Source organism: Acanthochromis polyacanthus, chromosome 1 (genome assembly GCF_021347895.1).
Source record: "Acanthochromis polyacanthus isolate Apoly-LR-REF ecotype Palm Island chromosome 1, KAUST_Apoly_ChrSc, whole genome shotgun sequence".
NCBI classification, from domain to species: Eukaryota; Metazoa; Chordata; class Actinopteri; family Pomacentridae; genus Acanthochromis; species Acanthochromis polyacanthus.
This window is the reverse complement of record NC_067113.1, coordinates 31,149,112-31,169,694: the sequence shown is the minus strand read 5'-3', so window position 1 is coordinate 31,169,694 and position 20,583 is coordinate 31,149,112. Positions and strand designations below refer to the sequence as shown.

Sequence of the window (20,583 nt, the reverse complement as noted above, 5' to 3'; positions counted from 1 at the left end):
AGATTAAGAGTAAAATCCGTAATGCAGGATTTTGACCCTTGTATTTTTTGTTTTATTTTGGAGTATTGATACTCAAGTAAATAAAACAACACATGCTTCTGTGCTGCTGGTTTGCTGTTTATGGAGTCACATATTTACTGTCTTTAAAAATAAATACATAAACGGTTGTGCATTTTCCATTTCAAGCATAGATCTCCTCTCTGTGTGTCTCTGTCCATGTGAACGGATTAGGATCAGGGATTAGAGACAGATGTAAACCAAAAGTCCAGATCCAATCTAATTCTGCTGCCAGCCATCACAGCACAGGAACGGTCACGGCAAGGGTCAAGATTAGCCAAGCCCCGCCTCCCATGCGCCCTCTGCTCATTTCTATTGGAGCGCTATTTGATTAATGGCGCTGGTGTCCAATACGAGCGGAGAATGTGGTCGTGGGCGGAACCTCTGCGCAGATGTGTGAGAAGAAGACAGCGCAGGTTTTAATGAGAGCAGGAATAGCGCTTGGGAGAGTCACGCACTGTAGGAGCTCTAAAAACGAAAGGTGAGGACGAGATTAGAGACTTTAGCAATCTAAATTAAATGTGTAATCACCCTGAATTGGTGTTTGATTGAACGTTTTGGCCCCGGTGTTGCCGCTGTGACATTAGCTGGGTTGTGTCGTATCTTTCACTTTGCTTCTGCGCAACTTTTAACTGCTAATTCCTGTTGGCTAGCAAACATATTTCTATGATTTATTGATGTCGTTAGTCCTTGTTGAGGTTCTTTAGCCTTCTTAATTTATCTTTAACCTTCTTAGTCAGTTGTTGGACACCTCAAAATAGGCTTTTAAAGTCGTTTTATGGAGTTATTTTTTAATGATTTACAGACTGTCGTCGTTGTTTTGGTTGTTTAGCCATCTTAAAGTATTCCCAACCTGCTTTGTCAGTTGTTTTGCACCAAAAATGGACATCAAAAGTTATTTTATTGACTTATTTTTAGTCATTTACATGCTGTTGTTCTTATTCTATGTGTGCAGCCTTCTTAAATTGTCCTCAGCTTCCTTAGTCAGTTGTTTTACCCCCTAAAATAAGCATTAAAAACAGCTGTAATGACATATTGCTATATTTTTACATCTAACTATCAGTCTCTTTTGTGCTTATTGTGTATGTTTAGCCATTATCAATAATCCCCAACCTTATTAGTCAGTTATGTTACACCCAAAATAGGCATTAGAGGTAGTTTATATTGAGTTGGAGGAATAATTTACATGTATGTGTGCAGTCATCTTAAACTATCCCCAGCCTTCTAAATTAGTATCAATAGGCTTTATAAGCAGTTTTAAAGATATATTTCTATAATTTACAGGCAGGTATCAGTGTCCTTCATCCTTGTTGTGTTTGTGCAGTCTTTTTGAATTATTCCCAACCTTATTCGCCAGCTTTTTTACCCCCTAAAACAGGCGTGTAGAGTAGCTTTCGTGATATATTTATATAATGTAAAGGAGGTATCAGTCTTTTTAGTCTCCAAAATATGCTTTAAGGTTAGTTTTAACAGCATAGTTCAATAATTTACCTGCTGTTGCTATTGTTTTATCTGTAGGTGACCTTCCCTACCCCCTAAAATAGGCTTTAGAAGTAGTTTTTGTGATGTTTCCATAATTTACAACCGCTCGTCCTTGTTGTGTTTGTGCAGCCTTTTAAAATTCTTTCTCAAACCTACTTAACAAGCCGTTTTACCCAGAACTAGGATTGAAAAGTCTTTTTCTTTGTAGAATTTGCAGGCAGGTGGCAGTTTCTTCCTAATTGTTGTATTTGTGTAGCTCTTTTAATCCTTTTTTTGTGGCTTAGTAACATATTTCCCACCACCTTCTTGTCCGACCGATTGACTTCTAAACGGATTATTTCCTTATGCACGTGTCAATATCTTTACTTTCACTTCTTCTGAACACTGTCTTTCCTTTAGTGAGGCGAGACTACGGTTAAGACTTGAAGGTGCAGCTGTGAGATTCTAGTAAACATGTCTGTTGTGTGTGAAATTTGAGAGTCCAGAGTCTTGGAAAGCCAAGGAGACTGGCAAGAAAAGGAGAGTAGTGACATGCCAGTTTAGAGGTCATTCATTTGGCTCAGCTCCGGCCTTTGCGTCAAGGTGCCTTCTTCCCCCGCGCCCCCCCATCCTTTTCCTGTTAATCTGCAATCTCTCATCACTTTACACTTAGATGCGTGCTTTGAAACAACGTAGACCCACACAAACTTTACTCACAAGACCTGAGCACACGGTACTATTCACCTGTCCGGTCGTATAAGTGTGCAGCAGGTAAAGTGTGGCCTCCGTAGGATAATGATACAACAAGGAAGACTTTGCTCTTTGATTCCTGCGTCTGATATTTATTCCATTCGCAGTGTGCAGTTGCTGCCGTCTCACATTTACACTAAACTTTAAACCTCGCCGCCGGTGGTGATGGGATATCTTGTGAAAACGTCTCCTCTGACTGAACCTGACGACAGATTACTTAACCTGGCTGTTTATAGACAAACAAAAGAAAAGGCTTAAAGTGTATTCACTACAGAAAAAAAGTGCACTCGAGCTTTCTAACTGACCCTGAAAGCGTGTGGGTGTGTTTGGAATGAGACATTTGAAGCGTTCCTGCTGCACATATTAAAGTTCAGATATTAAACCGGAGTCTGGAGGTGATTAATCAGTGACTAGCTGGGACCCGTTCACCGTCTTCTTGCTGCAGATGGCTACAACCTTGAAAAGTAGGAGTGTTTTCCGCTACTGAGAAAGAAAAGAGCTGCGAGTGTGCAACGTGTCACGGTTTTTGAGACAATCATGACCAAACTGAAAGAGAGAGTTTTCCTTTTTGCCTCAGCAGCAGGCTGGCTGATCTCCTCTTTCAGTTTCGGTTTCGTTGAATAAAAATCCCCTCACTGTGTCGGTAACTGCTTCAGACCTCAGCGATCAGATTACAATTTATTCTTTTGGGTGCTTTCACATCTCACACAAAGCCAAAGGGAAGTGCCGATTCGGTTTGTCCAAGGGAACGTTGCCAAAGGGCTGTGCCATCGGAGGTATGTGGGGCTGTGTACCCGTTTGCACAGCTGTAAATAACAAGGAACCCGACTTGTGTATCAGGAATTAGAATTTTTAACGTTTTTATCTACTCTCTGACTTTTTAGATGTCTTTCGTCGACGACAAATTGTACAATGGATACTTGCGGCGGAACATGCCCACCATTGTCAGCAAGGTGAAAGTGAGAGAAATAATGGTCCATCTGCCCTGCCTGACTTCTCACGACAGGGTAAGTTTCATTATATGTAAGGATTTACTACTAAATATGTGATTTAAAAAAAAAAAAAAAAAAAAATTGAATAATGCTGTGCACTGACACCAGTATTCAGATTTATTTAACAGAAGTGTCAACAAAATGCTTCAGTTTCTGCACAGACAGCCTAAAAATACTCACTCTGGAGTCTTAATCATGCTACAAACCAAAGCTCTTAAATATTACAATTATTAACCCTCGTGTCGTCCTGTGGGTCAAAATTGAACCGGTTTAAAGTTTGAAAATGTGGGGAAAAAAACTCACATTTTCAATGTTTTTGGGAAATCATTGAACATTTTTTGGTAGAAAAAAAGAAATGTTAAAAATGTTTCTTAAGAAACATTGTTTGTCTAGTTATTGACTTATTCATTGTCAGTGATGATGTTTTTTGCTAAATAGATACAGTACACTAAGACAAAGCTGATTACTGACATCATAAACTAATCATGTGAGTGTGTTTTTTTTTTTTTTTTTTTTTTTGCTTTAAATCAATTTTAGGAAACTATAGAAGCAAAAAGAGAGACTAGTGGGAATTTTCAAGGCATGGTGCTTCTCCTGGATTGTCTAAAGAGAAGAGAAAACTGGCCGGAGCAGTTCATCGAGGCGCTCGAAGCATGTGAGCATACGACTATCGCAGCTGACATCAGAAGAGAATACAACGCTCTGAGAGGCAACAGTAAGTCAGCAAACAATTCACCTTACACTGTGTAGTAGAAGTAAAGAATATAATGCAATTTGATAGATAGATAGATTAAACCTTTATTAATCCCACAGCGGGGAAATTTACAGTGTACAGCAGCAATTAGAACACTTGAATCAAAGAAAGAGTGCAGCACACAGTGCATATATATAAATAGAAGTATTTTCTTCAGAAGAAGAAAGAAAGCAGTATTTACAGTAATTTTTTAATGAAATTGCACAGCACCAGTATTTACATTTTTTATTGCACAGTTTGTAAATGGGTGAACAGAAACTACTGGGAGCTTGATTGTAAAGTGTGACTGCAGCAGGAAGGAAGGACCTGCAGTATCTTTCTTTACCAGTTTGTTTATTTAGTCTCCTCCTGTCTGCAGCCGTGATGCTGCTGCTCCAGCAGACCACTCCATACACGATGGCTGATGCCACCACAGAATCATAAAAGGTCTTCAGAAGTGCTCCCTGCACCCCGAAGGACCTCAGTTTTCTGAGCAGGTGGAGTCTGCTCTGACCTTTCTTGTATAGTGCGCTGGTGTTAGTAGTCCAGTCCAGTTTCTTGTTTAAGTGAACACCCAGGTACCTGTAGGAGTCCACAATCTAAAGTCCGTTCCCTGGATGTTCACTGGTGTAGGAGAAGTGTGTCTGTTCCTGCTATAGTCCACCACCAGTTCCTCGGTTTTCACCGCATTGATCTGGAGGCAGTTCAGAAGGCACCAGTCCACAAAGTCCCGGTTAAGTTCTCTGTACTCCTCCTCATCTCTGTCAGTGACAATGGCAGAGTCGTCAGAGAACTTCTGAAGATGGCAGATTGTGGTGTGATGGGAGAAGTCTGCAGTGTAGAGGATGAAAAGAAAGGGGGCAAGGACAGTCCCCTGTGGGGCCCCCGTACTGCAGACCACAGCGTGTCGGACAGTTAGTATGTGAGATAATAAGGGAATATTTACTCTTAAATCAAACTGCTTGCTTATCTATATCATTTGATGCTCTGCTAGGGTTTGGAGGAAAGTAAGACATTTAGATATGTTCATCTTGTGCAGAATAATCCAAGTTTCTGAGGCCATATTTCCACATTTTGCACTAACCACTTCAGATAGCAGTCCTGTGGAAATAAAATGTTTACTTAATGCTGTTTAGATGCACATTGAGTTAAGTCTACCTTTGCCTGAGACTTGAGTGTCTAAGGTGTACATATGATTATCTCCATTCACACATGCATGGACGGTTCTCAGGCGAGCAAGCGGGCTGTGACCACTGTAAGCTGATTTATACCGTTAAAGCAAAACGGTGTCTCCTTGTTGTTCGACCTTGACGGGTGGTTCACAACTCTGCACACTTGTGGGAAACGTGGGAGAATGCTGACTTGAAGCTAAAAATACCAAAATGTTAGATAGCTATATGTCAACCTGTGCTTTTTATGCATGTCAGAAGATTTTCACACACATTAATATGCTGTTTTTATTCTCAAAGTAATTCTAGTGACCACAGCATTTGCATAGTGTGAACAAACAGTGTCATATGCTAGTGAAATTACAATTCCTTTATACTGTGAAATAAAGTTGGGCACTGGCTAGATATTGATGCCAAGGCTGCAGATCATTTTCAGCTATTTACTCAATTAACTGGTCTTAAAATGTCAAAAATGTGTTTCCCAAAGCACAAGACAGCGCTCTTAAATGTCGTGTTTTGTCCACAAACCAAAGCTACTCGTAGAGGAGGAAAGAAACCAGAACATTTTCACATTTAAGAAGCTGCAATCTGAGAATTTAGACTGTTTTTCTATAAGAAATTACTCAGCAAAATAACACAACTGACTGAGTAACTGATGAATAGTTGCAGCTCTGCGTTCTGCTTTTTAACTGCATATTGGCAAAAATAAAATGTCTGTTGTTTGAATCTTTAATTTTACCACCTGTGTTCACTATTACCTATGCTACCGTTCAAAAGTTTGGGCTCACTGAAATCCACCTAGACATTATTAATGTGGTAAATGACTATTCTAGCTGGAAATGGCTGATTTTTAACAGAATATCTCCATAGGGGTACAGAGGAAGATTTCCAGCAACCATCACTCCTGTGTTCTAATGCTACATTGTGTTAGCTAATGTTGAAAGGCTGTATGATCCTGGGAACTTTTGTCCTTTTTTGTGTTATGTTAGACTCCAGTAAATGAGTTAGTGATTCAGGGTTTCATTGAGCATCAATTATGTGTGATCAGAGCAGATGTAAATCCCAACGCTGTTTGCTTTGCCCTAGATTCCAACCCCAGCTCTCCTCCAACGAATGTCGTGAGGGCACACGTCCATCCTCCGCCATCTGACAGCCGTTTGCCAGTTCCAGAGACTGATGCTGCTCCTGCTGCTTCTGCTGTTGTTGAAGCTCCTCCATCTCCTCCAGAGCCAGCCGTTCAGACTCCACCTCCTCTGGAAACCCCACAGCAGCTGCAAGTCGCCCAAACCCCAGCACCAGCAGCAGCAAAGGTAGTTCCCCAAGCAGTTTCCCCACCTGAGCCTGTCGCTGAACCTCCACAGCCAACTCAAACTGAAGTGCAACCTCCACCGTCGACACCTCCTCCATCGCCTGTCATCCCCCACACTCAGGTGACCACACCTCCCCTGCAGCAAAGAGATGTCAACTCCCACCAGGAGCCGGAGGAAAACTCCGAATCGGACATCCCCGATCAGGTGAGCTCAGGAAACGGCGAGGTTGCAGTCGATTCCACGATCACCCCGAATCGGGTTGTGCAGAATGAAGCAGACACTCCGTCCCACCAGGACCAACTCCAAACAGCAGCAGCCACAGAGGAGACCCCACCATGGAGTCCATCTCCAGCTCAGATAGACTCAGATGGATCCTCCTTCCTCACTTTGACCCCAGAGAAGCCTCCAGTCCAGGACACCACCCCTCCGGTCAACGTAATTCCTGCTACTGTCCTGCAGCCTGAAGAGACTTCTGAACCTGCTGCTACACAGGTGAACACCAAATACACTCATTTTAAACTTTATTTATTAAAAAAATTAAATATCTCTGCATTAAACACCAAAATACACTTATTTTAAGCTTTAGCAATAAAAAAAGCAAAAGATCCACCACAATAAACACTAAGATACACAGATTTTAAAATTTATTTATTTAAAAAAAAAAAGAAGCAAAACATCTCAACAAGACTGATACTTTCTGAGAAATTCAGCTTTTACTGTATCTTTATGTACACATAGTGGATGATGGCATTTTAATTTACTGTTTGCACATGACATCAAACTTAAAGGTGCCTTTTTGAGTTTTATTTTTATCAGAACACATTTATGTTCATACTGTGTGTATCTTAGAGCCATAGCAACACAATGTGCTGAGTGTATTCCCCTTCTCATAGAACATGTTCAAAGCAGATTTTCAGGATGCTTTCTGTCCTGCGTTGTTCGTATTCTCATTTCCCAGAATCCAGTCGCTCTTCTTCCTTAACTCTGCTGGCACTCTCCTGCATTTTTTGGCTCATAGCAGCTGCCAGCTGTCTGTCATTGGAAGGGTGTGAATGGTTTGGCAGGAGTGTGTGTCACGCAGCCAGATGTTCATGCTAATACAGGCCCTACGAAAAAACAGAACAGAGTCTGTAGGCTAAATTTAATGAAATCCATCCTACACATTCATACATAAACCTTATTAAACATCAATTTTTTATGAATGTTCTTAAAGAAAATATTAGAAGTTTTACTAATATATGTGGAATCACTTTAGATATTTTTAGGATTTTTTGGAAGATTTTTGCTCATTTTTTGAAAATATTTACAAGAATTTTCTTGCCAAGTTTGAGGGATTTTTTTAAAAAATGTAATTTTTAAGGGAAACTTTTCAGGAATTAGTGGAATTTTCTTCCCGAAGCTTTTGCAAATTTTCAGAAATTTTGGAATTTTTTTTTCAGACAAGGAAACAATATTTTTTGGTGCCCGTAAATGAGGACAACAGGAGGGTTAATTAACTTCTAACCTGCCATTTATTTCACCTGCAGGTTGTTGAAAAGAGCCCACAGACTGAAACTGCAGCTCCAACCTCCCCTGATCGTGTTGCTGCTGCTGGTGGAGTTGACATCTCCCTTAATGGTGACAACTCTGTGTGTCTCAGCAAACCTGGACAACTGGTCAGCGTCCAACCAGAACATCACAGCAGTCCTACTGCCCCTGCATCCGTCTCTCCCTACTCTGGTAACAGCGATCGCCTGGAGGTAAGCGAAGCTACTCTGGAGCCTTACTCTGGTAACAACGATCGCCTGGACATAAGCGAAGCTGCTCTGGACGCTGTGAGCTCTCCTGCCTGCTCTGCCATCCAGAATCCAGTCGCAGAGTCGCCATACCAGGAGAACGGCGTCGCCCTCAACCACAACGAACCCGAGGAGAACCACTACGAGTCTCCGAGCCTGGGGGTTCTGGAGCACGTGGTGCAAGTATCCGAGGCGCCGTCCGTCCCGAACCTGGACGGCCAAACCTCGGCGCCGCAGATTCAAATCAACGGCGAAGCAGCCAAAGAATTCACCTCTGCACCACCGCTGTCCACTAATGCTGATACCGTATCGGGTCTAAACGCCGCCTCCTGTGAGCCGGCAGCAGCTGATAACTCGCATGAGAAGAATTCAGACGACAAGGCGACTCTTCAGGCCAATCTGAACCAGTCTGCCAACACAAAGTACATTCTGACTGCTGTGGGAGTGGGAGCCTGTGCCCTGCTGGCAGTGTGGAAGTTCAAGAGTTAAGAGAATTTAATACCAACCAAGAAGACGCAGAATCTTAAGGGTCTGATGCCTTATTGTAGTCACTGCTCTGGCATGGCGAGAGGCAGCAGTTTAATCATTACCCATCCTACTAATAGCTGACTTGCAAGACCTTTGATCATGTCGTTAATTACAGCTCTGTGGTTGAGTTTGTTTTATCTTTTTACTGTTGAGAGCAAAAACCAAATCTACTGTTATTGTTGTAGTCGGGGGGGGAGACTTCACCGAACTTAGCTGGGATCTCAGGTTATTTATGCACTCGCTGGAAATGTGTGGTTTTTAAAGCACGCTGCGTCTCGTTATTAATGATTGTTTGTTTGTTCTGTTGTCTGATAAGCAAGATAAAACTGTTGGCTGCCACCCAGTGAGGATCATAAACGTGGATTTTATTAGATTTGGACTGGAGAAGAGAGAAAACGAGCAGCGCGGCACAGTCTGTAAATGCCCCTTTCCTGTGGCTGTAAATGATCGCTATTGCACTGTTTGTATTTATTTGTAAATATTTAAATATAGGTACTCACTATGTAGAAATCTAATTATGTATTTTAAATGAGCCGAATGTATCAGAAGCATTCCAAAGCACTAGTGATGCTTCAGATATTCAACAGAGTTAGTCAGCGAAATCCTGAATAGTTATTTTACATAATTAGAAAACTCCCAGATCTTTTTAAAAGAACATTTGACTCCTTAATGGTGATTTTTCTTTTTACTGCAGCACCCTCTAGTTAATTTCTGAGCAGGAAAGCGTCTCCCATTACTCTGACACATCGTATCGTCCTTTTTTTCCCCTTTTGAAATAGAAAAAGTGTGTGTGAGATGACATATTTTATTGTAAATAGCTTTGTCAGTACAGGGAAAGGCTAATCTAAATGGTTTTGCACATTTTAAGAGCATATTTGAGTGGCAAAGGTGGAGATGAAATGCATTTTGATGATGGCTCACATGTAAATTGTAATCTGAGCTCAGTTTTAACTGGACTTTTATGCACTGTCTATAGCTATGCACTCCAGCAATCACACCAATAAACCTGAAAATATATTTGAAAGTGCATTTATTTGAATTTCTTTCAGAGAAACTCTAAAGAAATGAAAATCATAGTTTGTCCCCAAAATTTTATTGGACAAATTGTTAAGAATCAGACATCCGTAGGCTATTTTCACTGAAAATGTGATGGCATGTTAGAATTCAAAAGACACAACAGGTGTAATTAATAAAATTAACGATGCCTGAATTCCATTTTACAGCATCAGTGTCAGACATGTTGGTTTACTGTCACAATACTGGGACACGGACACATATATGTTATGTTTGAACATGAGCAAAAATCTTTCTAAAAACATAAGATCTAATAAGTCCAAGTAGTTTTTATGAATGTATTTGGATTAATTCATATATTGCTGATGTAAAAAGGTGTCACATGCATGTTTAAAGGTGTTTTTTCCCCCCCAGGATTACCAAAACTGATGTAGAACTTTTTGGTTGTCTTGATACAGAATGAAGTCTGAACATCGATTCCCCCCCCCCCCCCCCCCCCCCACACACACACACACACACACACACATTTCAGCATCAACACTGGTGAAACAGGAAAAAATACAGTCTTCAGTTGTTTAGTTATTCGAGGAGCATTCGCAAACCAATTTTCTAGGCAAGATAAAATAGTCATTATGATATACAAGGAAACTGGACAAACTTTTGGTGCATAATAATAAAAAACTAAAAATACAAAATGCATAGCTGGGTAGTAGGTACTCGGGTCCAGACAGCTAGTGTGAGTTTTTGTCAGAGTTGAGTTCATTTATGGAAGCTGTTTTTCGGTCTATCATATCATAAAGCAAAATTTACAAAAGTTTAACAAATCTTGTAAAAAAAAAAAAAATTGCTAATAAACAAATTCACATTTTCCTTTTCTTCTTTTATTATGATTTATGGCATTATATATTTGCTACGGTGCACAAAGCACATTTTCAGGTTTCTCTGCTTGTAGCAATGGTTTTGCTGTTTCCATTCAGGTACATGACTTCACATTGCAGTAAAAAACGAGCTCACAGTGAACTAAAATGTGATAGGAAAAGAAAAACTGCCAGAAACTGCTTGGGGTTTGAGTGGGTAAGTATGTTTTTAAAATCTTAATTTATTTGGGATTATAAAATGGTGCTTGTTTCTCTTCCCCATGCGTACGTAGTGTGTGTATGTGTGTGTTTAATGGGAATAATCAAGAAAAAAGTGACATCAACCTTCTTTTGTGAACTGTTTTCTTGCTGCTGGATTCGCCCTCTGATTGGTTCCAGGACCCGTCAATCAGCTGCTGGCCCCGCCCCCCTAAGTATTGACAGCGAACATAAAAAGGACATGAAGCCCCGCCGTTTGAAACGACACTTAGCTGGCTAATTAGCTAGCTCGTTAAACCGCGGACACCATTGTCCTCATAAATCATTGACGCCTAATGATTTAACTTATCGTAAACCCGGGGCATTTATGTAGTTAACTGGTCGTTTCTTTTCAATGGCGTTCAATGGCCACCAGCGCGACGATGATACTGTCGACGAAGATGAAACGCCTTCGAAGCAGCCGCGGTCCAACAAGGAGATGCCCGGCTATTTCCGAAGCGAGCCCGGCAGCGAGGCGGCCGCGCCCGCGGGGAGAGCCACACCCGACCGACGCAGCTCCAACGCGACGGCGAGGCATCGGAGCGACTCGGTGAAGAAGACAAGGCCGCGTAGGTGTTTTGCTAGCGTGGGCTTGGTGTATTTACTGGGGAAGAAGGGGTCTATTGCATGTATCACAGAAATCAAAGGCGTTTCCTCACAAAACATAGCCAGTGGTAATCCAGATTTACAGTTAAAGTATTATATAAATTCCTAAAATTTTAACCGAAATGGATGCGTAATGTTGTAATGAGACGCTGACGTTCCATTTACCGTTGGTGTTAAATCTACTATCGGTGAGCTGTAGTGGCAGTAAATAGCCTGAATCTATTTTGCAACAAGATGGCGTTCGCGGTACACATTGTACTGTGGCTTGCAGAGATGAAGCTGCTCACCATCACAACACTAAGACATCATCTGCACTTGTCCCCACTGTCATAATGCACTAAAATATTAAAAATGTGTGTTTGTTATCATGCAATATGATGCATTTTGTTTAAAAAAAATGTTAGTGATCTTCTTTTAATTATTATTTTGTGCATATATTATCTCGCATAATGCAGCATTTCCCTGGTTTGGGATGGACATTGGAGGCACTCTGGTGAAGCTGGTGTACTTCGAGCCCAAAGACATCACAGCGGAGGAGGAGCAAGAAGAGGTGGAGAATCTGAAGAGCATCCGACGCTACCTGACCTCCAACACTGCCTATGGCAAGACGGGCATCAGGGACGTGCACCTCGAGCTGCAGGACCTGACGCTCTGCGGCAGGACGGGCAACCTGCACTTCATCCGCTTCCCCACACACGACCTGCCAGCCTTCCTGCAGATGGGCCGCAACAAGCACTTCTCCAGCCTCCACACCACCCTCTGCGCCACCGGAGGGGGGCGTACAAGTTTGAGTCCGATTTCCGTACGGTAGGTGTGCAGTTGTGCTTTTTTTCAAGGGGGGGACTTGCATTTGTGAGGTTTTGACATGTTCCAAAAAGCAGTTAGATGGAGCAGAAATCAAAAGAGATGAATTTCCTGGCATTAAAGCATCCGTCACTTTACTTGGACCTGTCATTACTATGAAATAAAGCGTTCTTGTACAACTAATTTGACCTAAAAATGAGCAAACCGTGCTGTTGATTGTTGTGATTTGTAGTACTCTTCTTTTTAGCGACGCCAGCTCCTATTGAATTGTAATTAAAGTTCCTGTTTTTTGACCCTCCCTGCATTCCCTCCTCCCCCAGTTTCCTGCCTCTGTGCTCCCCCAAACCACATCCCCTTAGCGAGGATGTTATCCATGCTCTCTTTTTGTCTCATGAAACAAAGATGGCGGACCTGCAGCTGCACAAGCTGGACGAGCTGGACTGTTTGATTCGGGGGGTGCTGTACATCGACTCGGTGGTGTCCAGCGGCCCCTCGGAGTGCTACTACTTTGAAAACCCCACAGAGCCCGACCGCTGCGTCCAGAAGCCCTATACACTGGAGAACCCCTATCCCCTGCTGCTGGTCAACATCGGGTCTGGGGTCAGTATCTTGGCCGTCTACTCCGAGAACAACTACAAACGAGTCACTGGGACCAGGTAATGACGAGTTTGAAAGATTCTTAACTGGCTCTGTGCTTTTGAGATTTGGGTGAATGTAAAAAGAATGTGCTAACCTGAATTAAATAACTTTAAATTCTGTATAAAGAGGAAAATAAACCAGATGTTACTGCTTTTTTAGACATTATATTTGGTTAGTTCAGGATGCCTGTGCAGAACCTTGAAGCAAATTCATGGGGCCCCCCTGCAGCTCGCCTCAAGTGGACTCCACTTCCCCTTTTTTTCCCCCCTTTTTTTAATGAAGGTTTTAATTTATACAGCGCCTGAGGCTCTTTGTATTGTTTTGCTGAAGAGAGGGTCCCAGTGGGTGTGCATTGGCTGCAGGGGAGCAGGTTTAAGCTGCAGGTTTCCTTCACAATAAAATCAAGCAACTGTGAACTGAATCTGTATAAAATTTTACTAGATTTAGTTTGGAATATATACACATATGTCATAAATTGTCCACTTGTTGTGCAAAAACCTAACGCAGTTCATGAAGAAATTATTTTTTACTGCAATTAGTTGGATGAATAATTGAGTCAGCAACCTTTTTGTTCAACTTTTTGCTTGTTTTTCAAGTAAAAATACAACATGTGTTGGTTTCTGCCTCAAATGGGGATTTATTCATTGTATTAACTTGTAGTAGTTGCATGATAATCTTGGGGTATAGTCAGAAAAAACAAGATACGAGGATGTTGCTTGAAGCTCTAGAAAACTGTGGTGCATAAACTGAGAAAATAGTCAGGTGAGCAATCTCTAATGAAGATAAAAAGGCACTATTTTGGTGTAAATGCACAAAGAAGGTAAAATATATGCACATTAAACCTCAGTGAGGGACCAGAAGAAGACAGAAACCAAAAACAAAACTGCTTGTGTTTTATCCTTTAAATTCTTCCTTCATCAAGCACGTCTAACCTGCTTTTTGTGCATATTACTCTTTGTCTATCCTTGTCTTTGCTTTATTTAATGTTGTTATTATTAATGACTTAGAGAGAGTGATCCCATTAAAATCACTGTCAGAGACTCTGACCTCTGAGCAGGAGCTATATGCATGAAGAAAGAGTGAAAACATTGGAAATTGCTGCATAAAATACCACCTATAGTGTTTCTGCACATGTTGCTGCCTGGTAATGTGTAAAATAAATTAGTTGGTGCAAAAAAAAAAAATCGTATAGAAGCAGATAATACTTATATCAAAGTATGAAAACAACATATTACATTTTTTTTAAATAGGTCTTGACACTTAAAGACTCAATTTGAAGGTCAGATGATTGTATTCAGTCTTTATAGAAATGAAATAATGAGCAGAAATCAGCCAGCAAACAGGTAATATGTATTGGGACACAAGCAAATCACACCCCTTCATATAGCCATACTATACAGAATGGCAGAAAAAAGGATTATGTAGTAGTACTATTTCACATGCCACAAATGCCAAATTTCCACAACAAAAGATGCATCGCATACGTCACAGTCTCTCAGTCAATCATGAAAAAGCTTGAGCTGAGAGTGCAAACAATGGCTGCTCATTTCTTACTACAGACCGGCACAGATATGAGCAATACGGTCAAAGCTAAAGGTGCAACGGTGTGAAGAAGTAACTCATCCCATTGTTAGTATTCTTCTTGCAACGGTCTGTAATTTGTACCGGCAGCTGTGGATGTGTTCTGAAAGTAAAAGTGAGCGATTTGGAGTTCATGGTGGAGTCAAGGTTCAGTCCGGTTGAGTGGGTGGTTGGTTCAGGGACGTCTCCTTGTAGCCTTTGTGTGAAAAGTAGCAGCTTTTTTTTTTTATTTTTGAAGTTGTCTGTTATGTAACCACTTCCTTTACCAAACTTGCTGGTTGCCTCAAAATGGTTTTTTTCCCCCTCCTTTCTTTGTTATTTTGATCCAAGTATAGTTCCAACTTTGAAATATGTTAGTCAAACTGAGGGTTGTGTTGTTTTTTTTTGTTTTTTTTTTCGTTTTTTTTCTTTTTCTTTCCCCTCCTCTTTATTCTGTCCCCTGGTTGGTTTTCACGTGTGGTTTCTCTGTCTGGTGGCTTTGAAAAGAGACTCATGAATGCCTCAACATAATGGCCCTCTGTTCTGTTTGCTGAGGGGGAAGCAGAAGAGTGTTCGACATTCAAGAACTTTATTGTCGCATACACAGCAGAAACACAGTGGTTAATGAGATTCAGATTTTGCGAGCTTCCTTCACACACCCGAAGAAACAAATGAAATGGAATATGATAAAAGTAAAGGGGAAAAAGTGGAAAATAATAATTTCTTTTTGCAAATGTCAGCATCTTGTGCAATGCTGTCATATGTGGCTGCTCCACAGTTTTATTGTATTCATGTAATTAAAGGAGGCTGTAAAATGTACATAATCTTGCAGATATTTAATCCTCTTGTTGTCCTCGTTGATGGGCATCAAAAAATATTGTTTCCTTGTCTGAAAAAAATGCAAAAATTTAGCAAAAAAAATTCCCCAAATTTCTGAAAATTTGCAAAACCTTCAGGAAGAAAATTCAAATAATTCCTTAAACATTTCCCTTAAAAGTTTTATTTTAAAAATCCCCCAAATTTGGCAAGAAAATATTGTAAATATTTTCAAAAAATGAGTAAAAATTTTTCCCAAAATTGACTACATATAGATCAGTAAAACTTGTTTAAGATCATTCACAAAAAATTAACCAAAATTCAGCAAATTTTGGTTGAATTTTTTAATTTTTTTTGTGAATATTCTTAAACATTTCTTTTTTTTCCCACCAAAAAAATGTTCAAAGATTTCCTAAAAATGTTGAAAATGTGGACATCAGAAGTTTCACTGTGGAAATTACACATTTAGACATTAAAATAGCACAACTGTTGGTTTAAAGTTGCTAAAAATCTCCGGTGTCTTACGTTTTGTCGCCGTGTGTGTCCACAGCCTCGGCGGTGGGACCTTCCTCGGCCTGTGCTGCCTGCTGACCGGCTGCTCTACTTTCGAGGAAGCCCTGGAAATGGCTTCTCTGGGGGAGAGCACCCGCGTGGACAAGCTGGTCCGGGACATCTACGGAGGAGACTATGAGAGGTTTGGACTGCCGGGCTGGGCTGTGGCCTCAAGGTGCGGTTTACAGCTGCTTCTTCCGTTTCTTACCGTCGCTCACGAGCTTGTTTGTGGCGGATTCCAGCATAAATAGAACTTTAATGAAGCGAGGAAATAGGACAGCGCTAAATATACCCCGTTTCCAACCCCAGGGTGGAAATGAGAAGCCTCGACTTTATGCATTTTAAGCAAGAAGCTTCCATCTGTTAATGCAGTTCCTTGTGAATACCAGCATCTTAACGCAGCTTTCACTAAAAACAAATGTACTCTGAACTGTTCTGTCCTTTGGAAACTGTAATATCGCTGCTTGTGTTCTCCTGTAATCACAAGAAGATGAATTTTGTTTTGTTTTGGTAGTTTTGGCAACATGATGTCCAAAGAGAAGCGCGAGTCTGTTTCCAAAGAGGACCTAGCCAGAGCAACGCTGGTCACCATCACCAATAACATCGGCTCCATCACCAGAATGTGTGCTCTCAACGAGGTCGGTAAAAAGCTGCAGCACGTGAGGATTAGGTGGAGTAGCTCTTGTACAATTTGGTATGCAGGGATGGCACAAGAGGAACCAATTATGACAGCATGATTAGGAAATGGTTAAATGTGTGTTAAGGTAGTTTCCACATAGCTTCAGAACACTTGTTATAGTCCTTAACTGAGACAGACTTGATTCCAAAATCTGCGTTTTGTATTTTTTTTTCCCCCAAAATTTGACGTCCAACATACAGGAAGCATCAGTTATCACAAGGCCAAAACATAGTGAAGTGTGGTGACTTATTGATTCCTCCGTTGCTTGGTTTATGTTTGCGTTTGAGAAGGTTTTCCTCAGATCATCAGTCCCGTGGTGTAATCTGTTCCCCTCCGCTGTTCCTGCTGCCCGTTTCCTCTCTGCGTTCAGCCTCTTTACGGTGCTGCCTTGTGGCGTCTTGATCAAGCAGCATTGTACAGGGCTATGAAGGCGTAGAGGAGCTAAACTGCGTCATCCACGGGGCTTTTGTTGCACAGTAGTTGGAGCTGCTCAGCAGAAAAACAGCCAGTAAAAGGAAGTTATCGGATTTTGCAGGAGCATGTTCTAGATATGGGTTGATACATAATCGAGGGACTTTTGAAGTACCTGGGATATATCTTGGATCCATCTTTATTAGAAGTTAAAAAATGTTCATTATGATCGTGTCTTTACAAATTCCACAATTATTTATTATGAAAACAATCACTTATTAATGAAAAATGACTGGATATCAGTAAAATGTCAAAGTTACCGTCCAAATTTAATAACAACCACCTTCTAATTAGCTAAACAATAATAAAATGAGCTTATTAAATAGTTGTGTTCTTTTTGTTAAGTTGAAATAATGACAGATTTCTGTTTTGGCTTTATATCAAATTTTATGTGGAAAATAACAAATTGTATCTGTCAACTAAGTTCCCCCGTTACAAAAACACCTCTCATGGAAATGTGTTAATTCCAGATCACATGACCTGCTCCACATGATGTCATTTCCTCCTGAAAAGACTTCAAGGCTTTCTGAGTTATTTAATATAAAGTAGTGTGTGAGTCAATTGTCAGCAGGTTTACTAAAATATCTTCATAAATAAATTTCAATTTTGCTCAATTGTGTATGTATAATATTTAAAGGAATCTTTCTCTAAAAGTGTTTGGTTACAGGCGGCCATGTTGATTTTAGGTCTAAAAACAGCAAAAATGTCAACTTTGTTACAAAAAGTCACACAATTATATATATTGACTGATATATTTATTGAGCTGAACAACTTCCTTTATTTCCTTAACCCTGGTTTGCTGTGTTTTATCGTAATAATGTTGTAGACATTGCGGGAGAAAATCCTGTTTCTTAGCTGAAATGCTACTCTTATATCACTGCCTTTACAAATGTCTCCAGTTATTGTTTGTTTATGCTGTAGTAATTTTATCCCCATTCTCTTTCTTTGCTCAGAACATTGAGCGAGTGGTGTTTGTTGGGAACTTTCTGCGAGTCAACACCCTCTCTATGAAGCTCTTGGCTTATGCAATGGACTACTGGTCCAAAGGCCAGCTCAAGGCGCTTTTCCTTCGACACGAGGTACGTATCTTCACCCCAGAATCCGCTCAGAGATCATAAATCAAACGGAAAATCAAAATAGTTTCCTGGGGTCTTTCTTTGTGGGTCTGCTTATCTAATTTTGTCGTGCAATTTTATGTTTTAGAATGTTAAAATGTGGTTTCTTGCGTTAATGTGCGTTGATTTCTGACTACTTTTCTTGGTTGTGTTTTAGGGTTACTTTGGTGCGGTTGGAGCCCTGTTGGAGCTTCTGCATCCGTCCTAATCCATCTGAACTACATCCAAAGAAGCACCTGTCAATCTGCTGCAAAGACCATTAGCACTTTAGACTGTTCACAATCGATTCCACAGTGGATTGTCACGCCAGCCGCCCTCCAGGTACTGGTCGGCTCACATTCAGAGGTCCTGTTATGTACTCGGAAATGAAGCTGGTTTGTGAAAGTGAATTTAGAGCATTTTTTCCACACGTCTGCTGTTGTGGTCGGTGAATGAAAGTTGGTTTCCTGCCTGAATTTGTAGATACGAGCCAGGTTTGGTCCGAAACCTCTCAAGGAAAATCACCAGGGTTGCCTGAAATACTTAATTTAAGAAGCACTTGTGGTCAGGTAGTCTTGTCTTGTTGACCGCGTTTACCCCCCAGTGGGTATCAGGTTCTGGGCCAAATATTTGCAACTACTTTTAACTGTTTATTTTAGCCAACTTGGGTACCAGGTGGATGGACGTATATGCAAGGAAAGAATCGTTTACGAGTAGGTTTGATGTTGTTTGAATGTTAGAAAATAGTGAAAAATGCCTCGCTTAAATTTCCAGAACCAAAAAAATGAAACTGCATGTTCGAAACGCCAATATATTTATTTCGGGTTCCAGATTGCAGTAAACATTTGCATTAGAGGAGGGTTTTTGTGAGTTTTTAATGGAAAATACTTAAATTCTAAAATTCAATGTAAAAATGCATCTTTAAAGAGCATTTCCTATTTCAGTGACAGAAATATTGCACAAATATTGACCAAACTGTCTAAAATTAATACCGTTTAAGGAGGTTATACCTTAAACTGTGATTTTTTTTATTTTTAATTGGCACCCCAGATTCCGCATAGTTCTAAGAAACTAAGATATCGAAACAACATTGGTTACTCTTGTAAAAGGGTAAAAACACTCTATTTTCAAGATTCAGTAACTTTATGGTCCACATTGAGCTTTCATCCACCTGGTACTTTTGCTAGAACACTGCAAATCATTTACAACCACTAAATCTTAACCTTTTATCATCTGTGAATGTTTATTCATCATCATCTGTTGGATTTGAACTGAGAACGGTGAACTATTTTTACACAGTTAATGCAAAAAAAACAATCAATTCTTCCTCACTGAGTCACATTTAAAGTTACTTTTCACCCATTCATAAACTGTTACTGTTATCGAATGTGTTTGATCGTTTTTTTAAAATGGTTTCTGTCCCCATGAACGGTCAATATTTCACTGTTGCATAAATGCTTGTGAATGCATTTGCTTCATTTGTAAAACTGCAGCACCATGTGCACTGCTGAAGTGCCCTAAAGCCACTGCATCCTTCTGCTTTGGAAGATATCTGCACAGATAAAAGTGCACAGAAAATGTGGGCAGAAATTAGGACATTTAGTCAGTCAGTTTCCCCAGGTGCAGACTTGTAAAAGAGGTGACCCTAAATCAGCTGTTGATGTTTAGCATGTATGCACTCATGTACTGTTAAATGCCCATCTTGGTCCAATAATCCTCCTTAGGGTTTATTTTTTTAGGAAATATCTAGTAATTTAGACCTAGGAGATTGAACCTGTGAGTTTTTTTTGTTGTTGTCCAAAACCTTTCATTTAATGTTAATCCGTCCTATTTTACTGTCATTTCTTTGCTCACTATTCAGTCCAAACATGATATACAGGGACCACAATAAATCCTAAACTACCTAATGAAGACATTTCATCACTAAATGTGTTTTTTTCAGTTGTCAGCTACTGGAGATAAAACACCTGCAAATTGTACATACAGCAAGTTGAGTTTAAATTAAGTGCCTATCATTTTTTCCCTATAGAATACAATACTATATTTAGCAATGTGATTTTAAAAATGGAAAAACCAATGTGTGTTTCTAAAGGTTCCCAACTGTTGTTTTCTTGTAACGTTGCAAAGAAAACTTTGTACTTTTTTTGTAACCGAGTGTTGTCACATTTCTTATTGGATTTCCCTATTAAATAGGAATTCTGTATATGTTTCTGACTACTTGTGGTGCTTTTTTATTGTCAAACTAAAGAAGAAATGAGTTAAATATTTGAGGGGGGACTTTGACTAGATGGCAGAATCTCTTCTTACATCGTCAAAGGCCTTCTGCTTGACCGTCTCTGATTTACTCGAAACCTTTTTTAAATCATATTATGGATACTTAAAACAGTATCTGACATTTTAGCATGATTTTTTTTTTTTATCTGACTGCCAGCCCTGTATTGACATGTTTCGTTTTGTT

General features: G+C 40.3%; 2 protein-coding genes across 2 annotated transcripts; both read left to right on the top strand.

Annotated features, from left to right (window-relative positions):
• The first annotated feature begins 424 nt into the window (after positions 1 to 424).
• mavs (mitochondrial antiviral signaling protein) lies at positions 425 to 9,799 on the top strand. The gene is made up of 5 exons (XM_051947952.1): positions 425 to 538; positions 3,153 to 3,275; positions 3,798 to 3,975; positions 6,249 to 6,964; positions 7,999 to 9,799. Exons 2-5 carry the CDS (start codon positions 3,153 to 3,155, stop codon positions 8,734 to 8,736), a joined length of 1,755 nt encoding a protein of 584 aa, XP_051803912.1. The 5' UTR covers positions 425 to 538; the 3' UTR covers positions 8,737 to 9,799.
• Positions 9,800 to 11,081: 1,282 nt separating this feature from the next.
• Positions 11,082 to 20,330, top strand: pank2 (pantothenate kinase 2). Its single transcript, XM_022216735.2, is given in 8 exon segments — positions 11,082 to 11,473; positions 11,966 to 12,286; positions 12,289 to 12,317; positions 12,717 to 12,970; positions 15,880 to 16,056; positions 16,396 to 16,519; positions 17,985 to 18,110; positions 18,304 to 20,330. Coding segments are annotated over 8 exon segments (1,296 nt in total). The 5' UTR covers positions 11,082 to 11,259; the 3' UTR covers positions 18,355 to 20,330.
• The last annotated feature ends 253 nt before the right edge of the window (positions 20,331 to 20,583 follow it).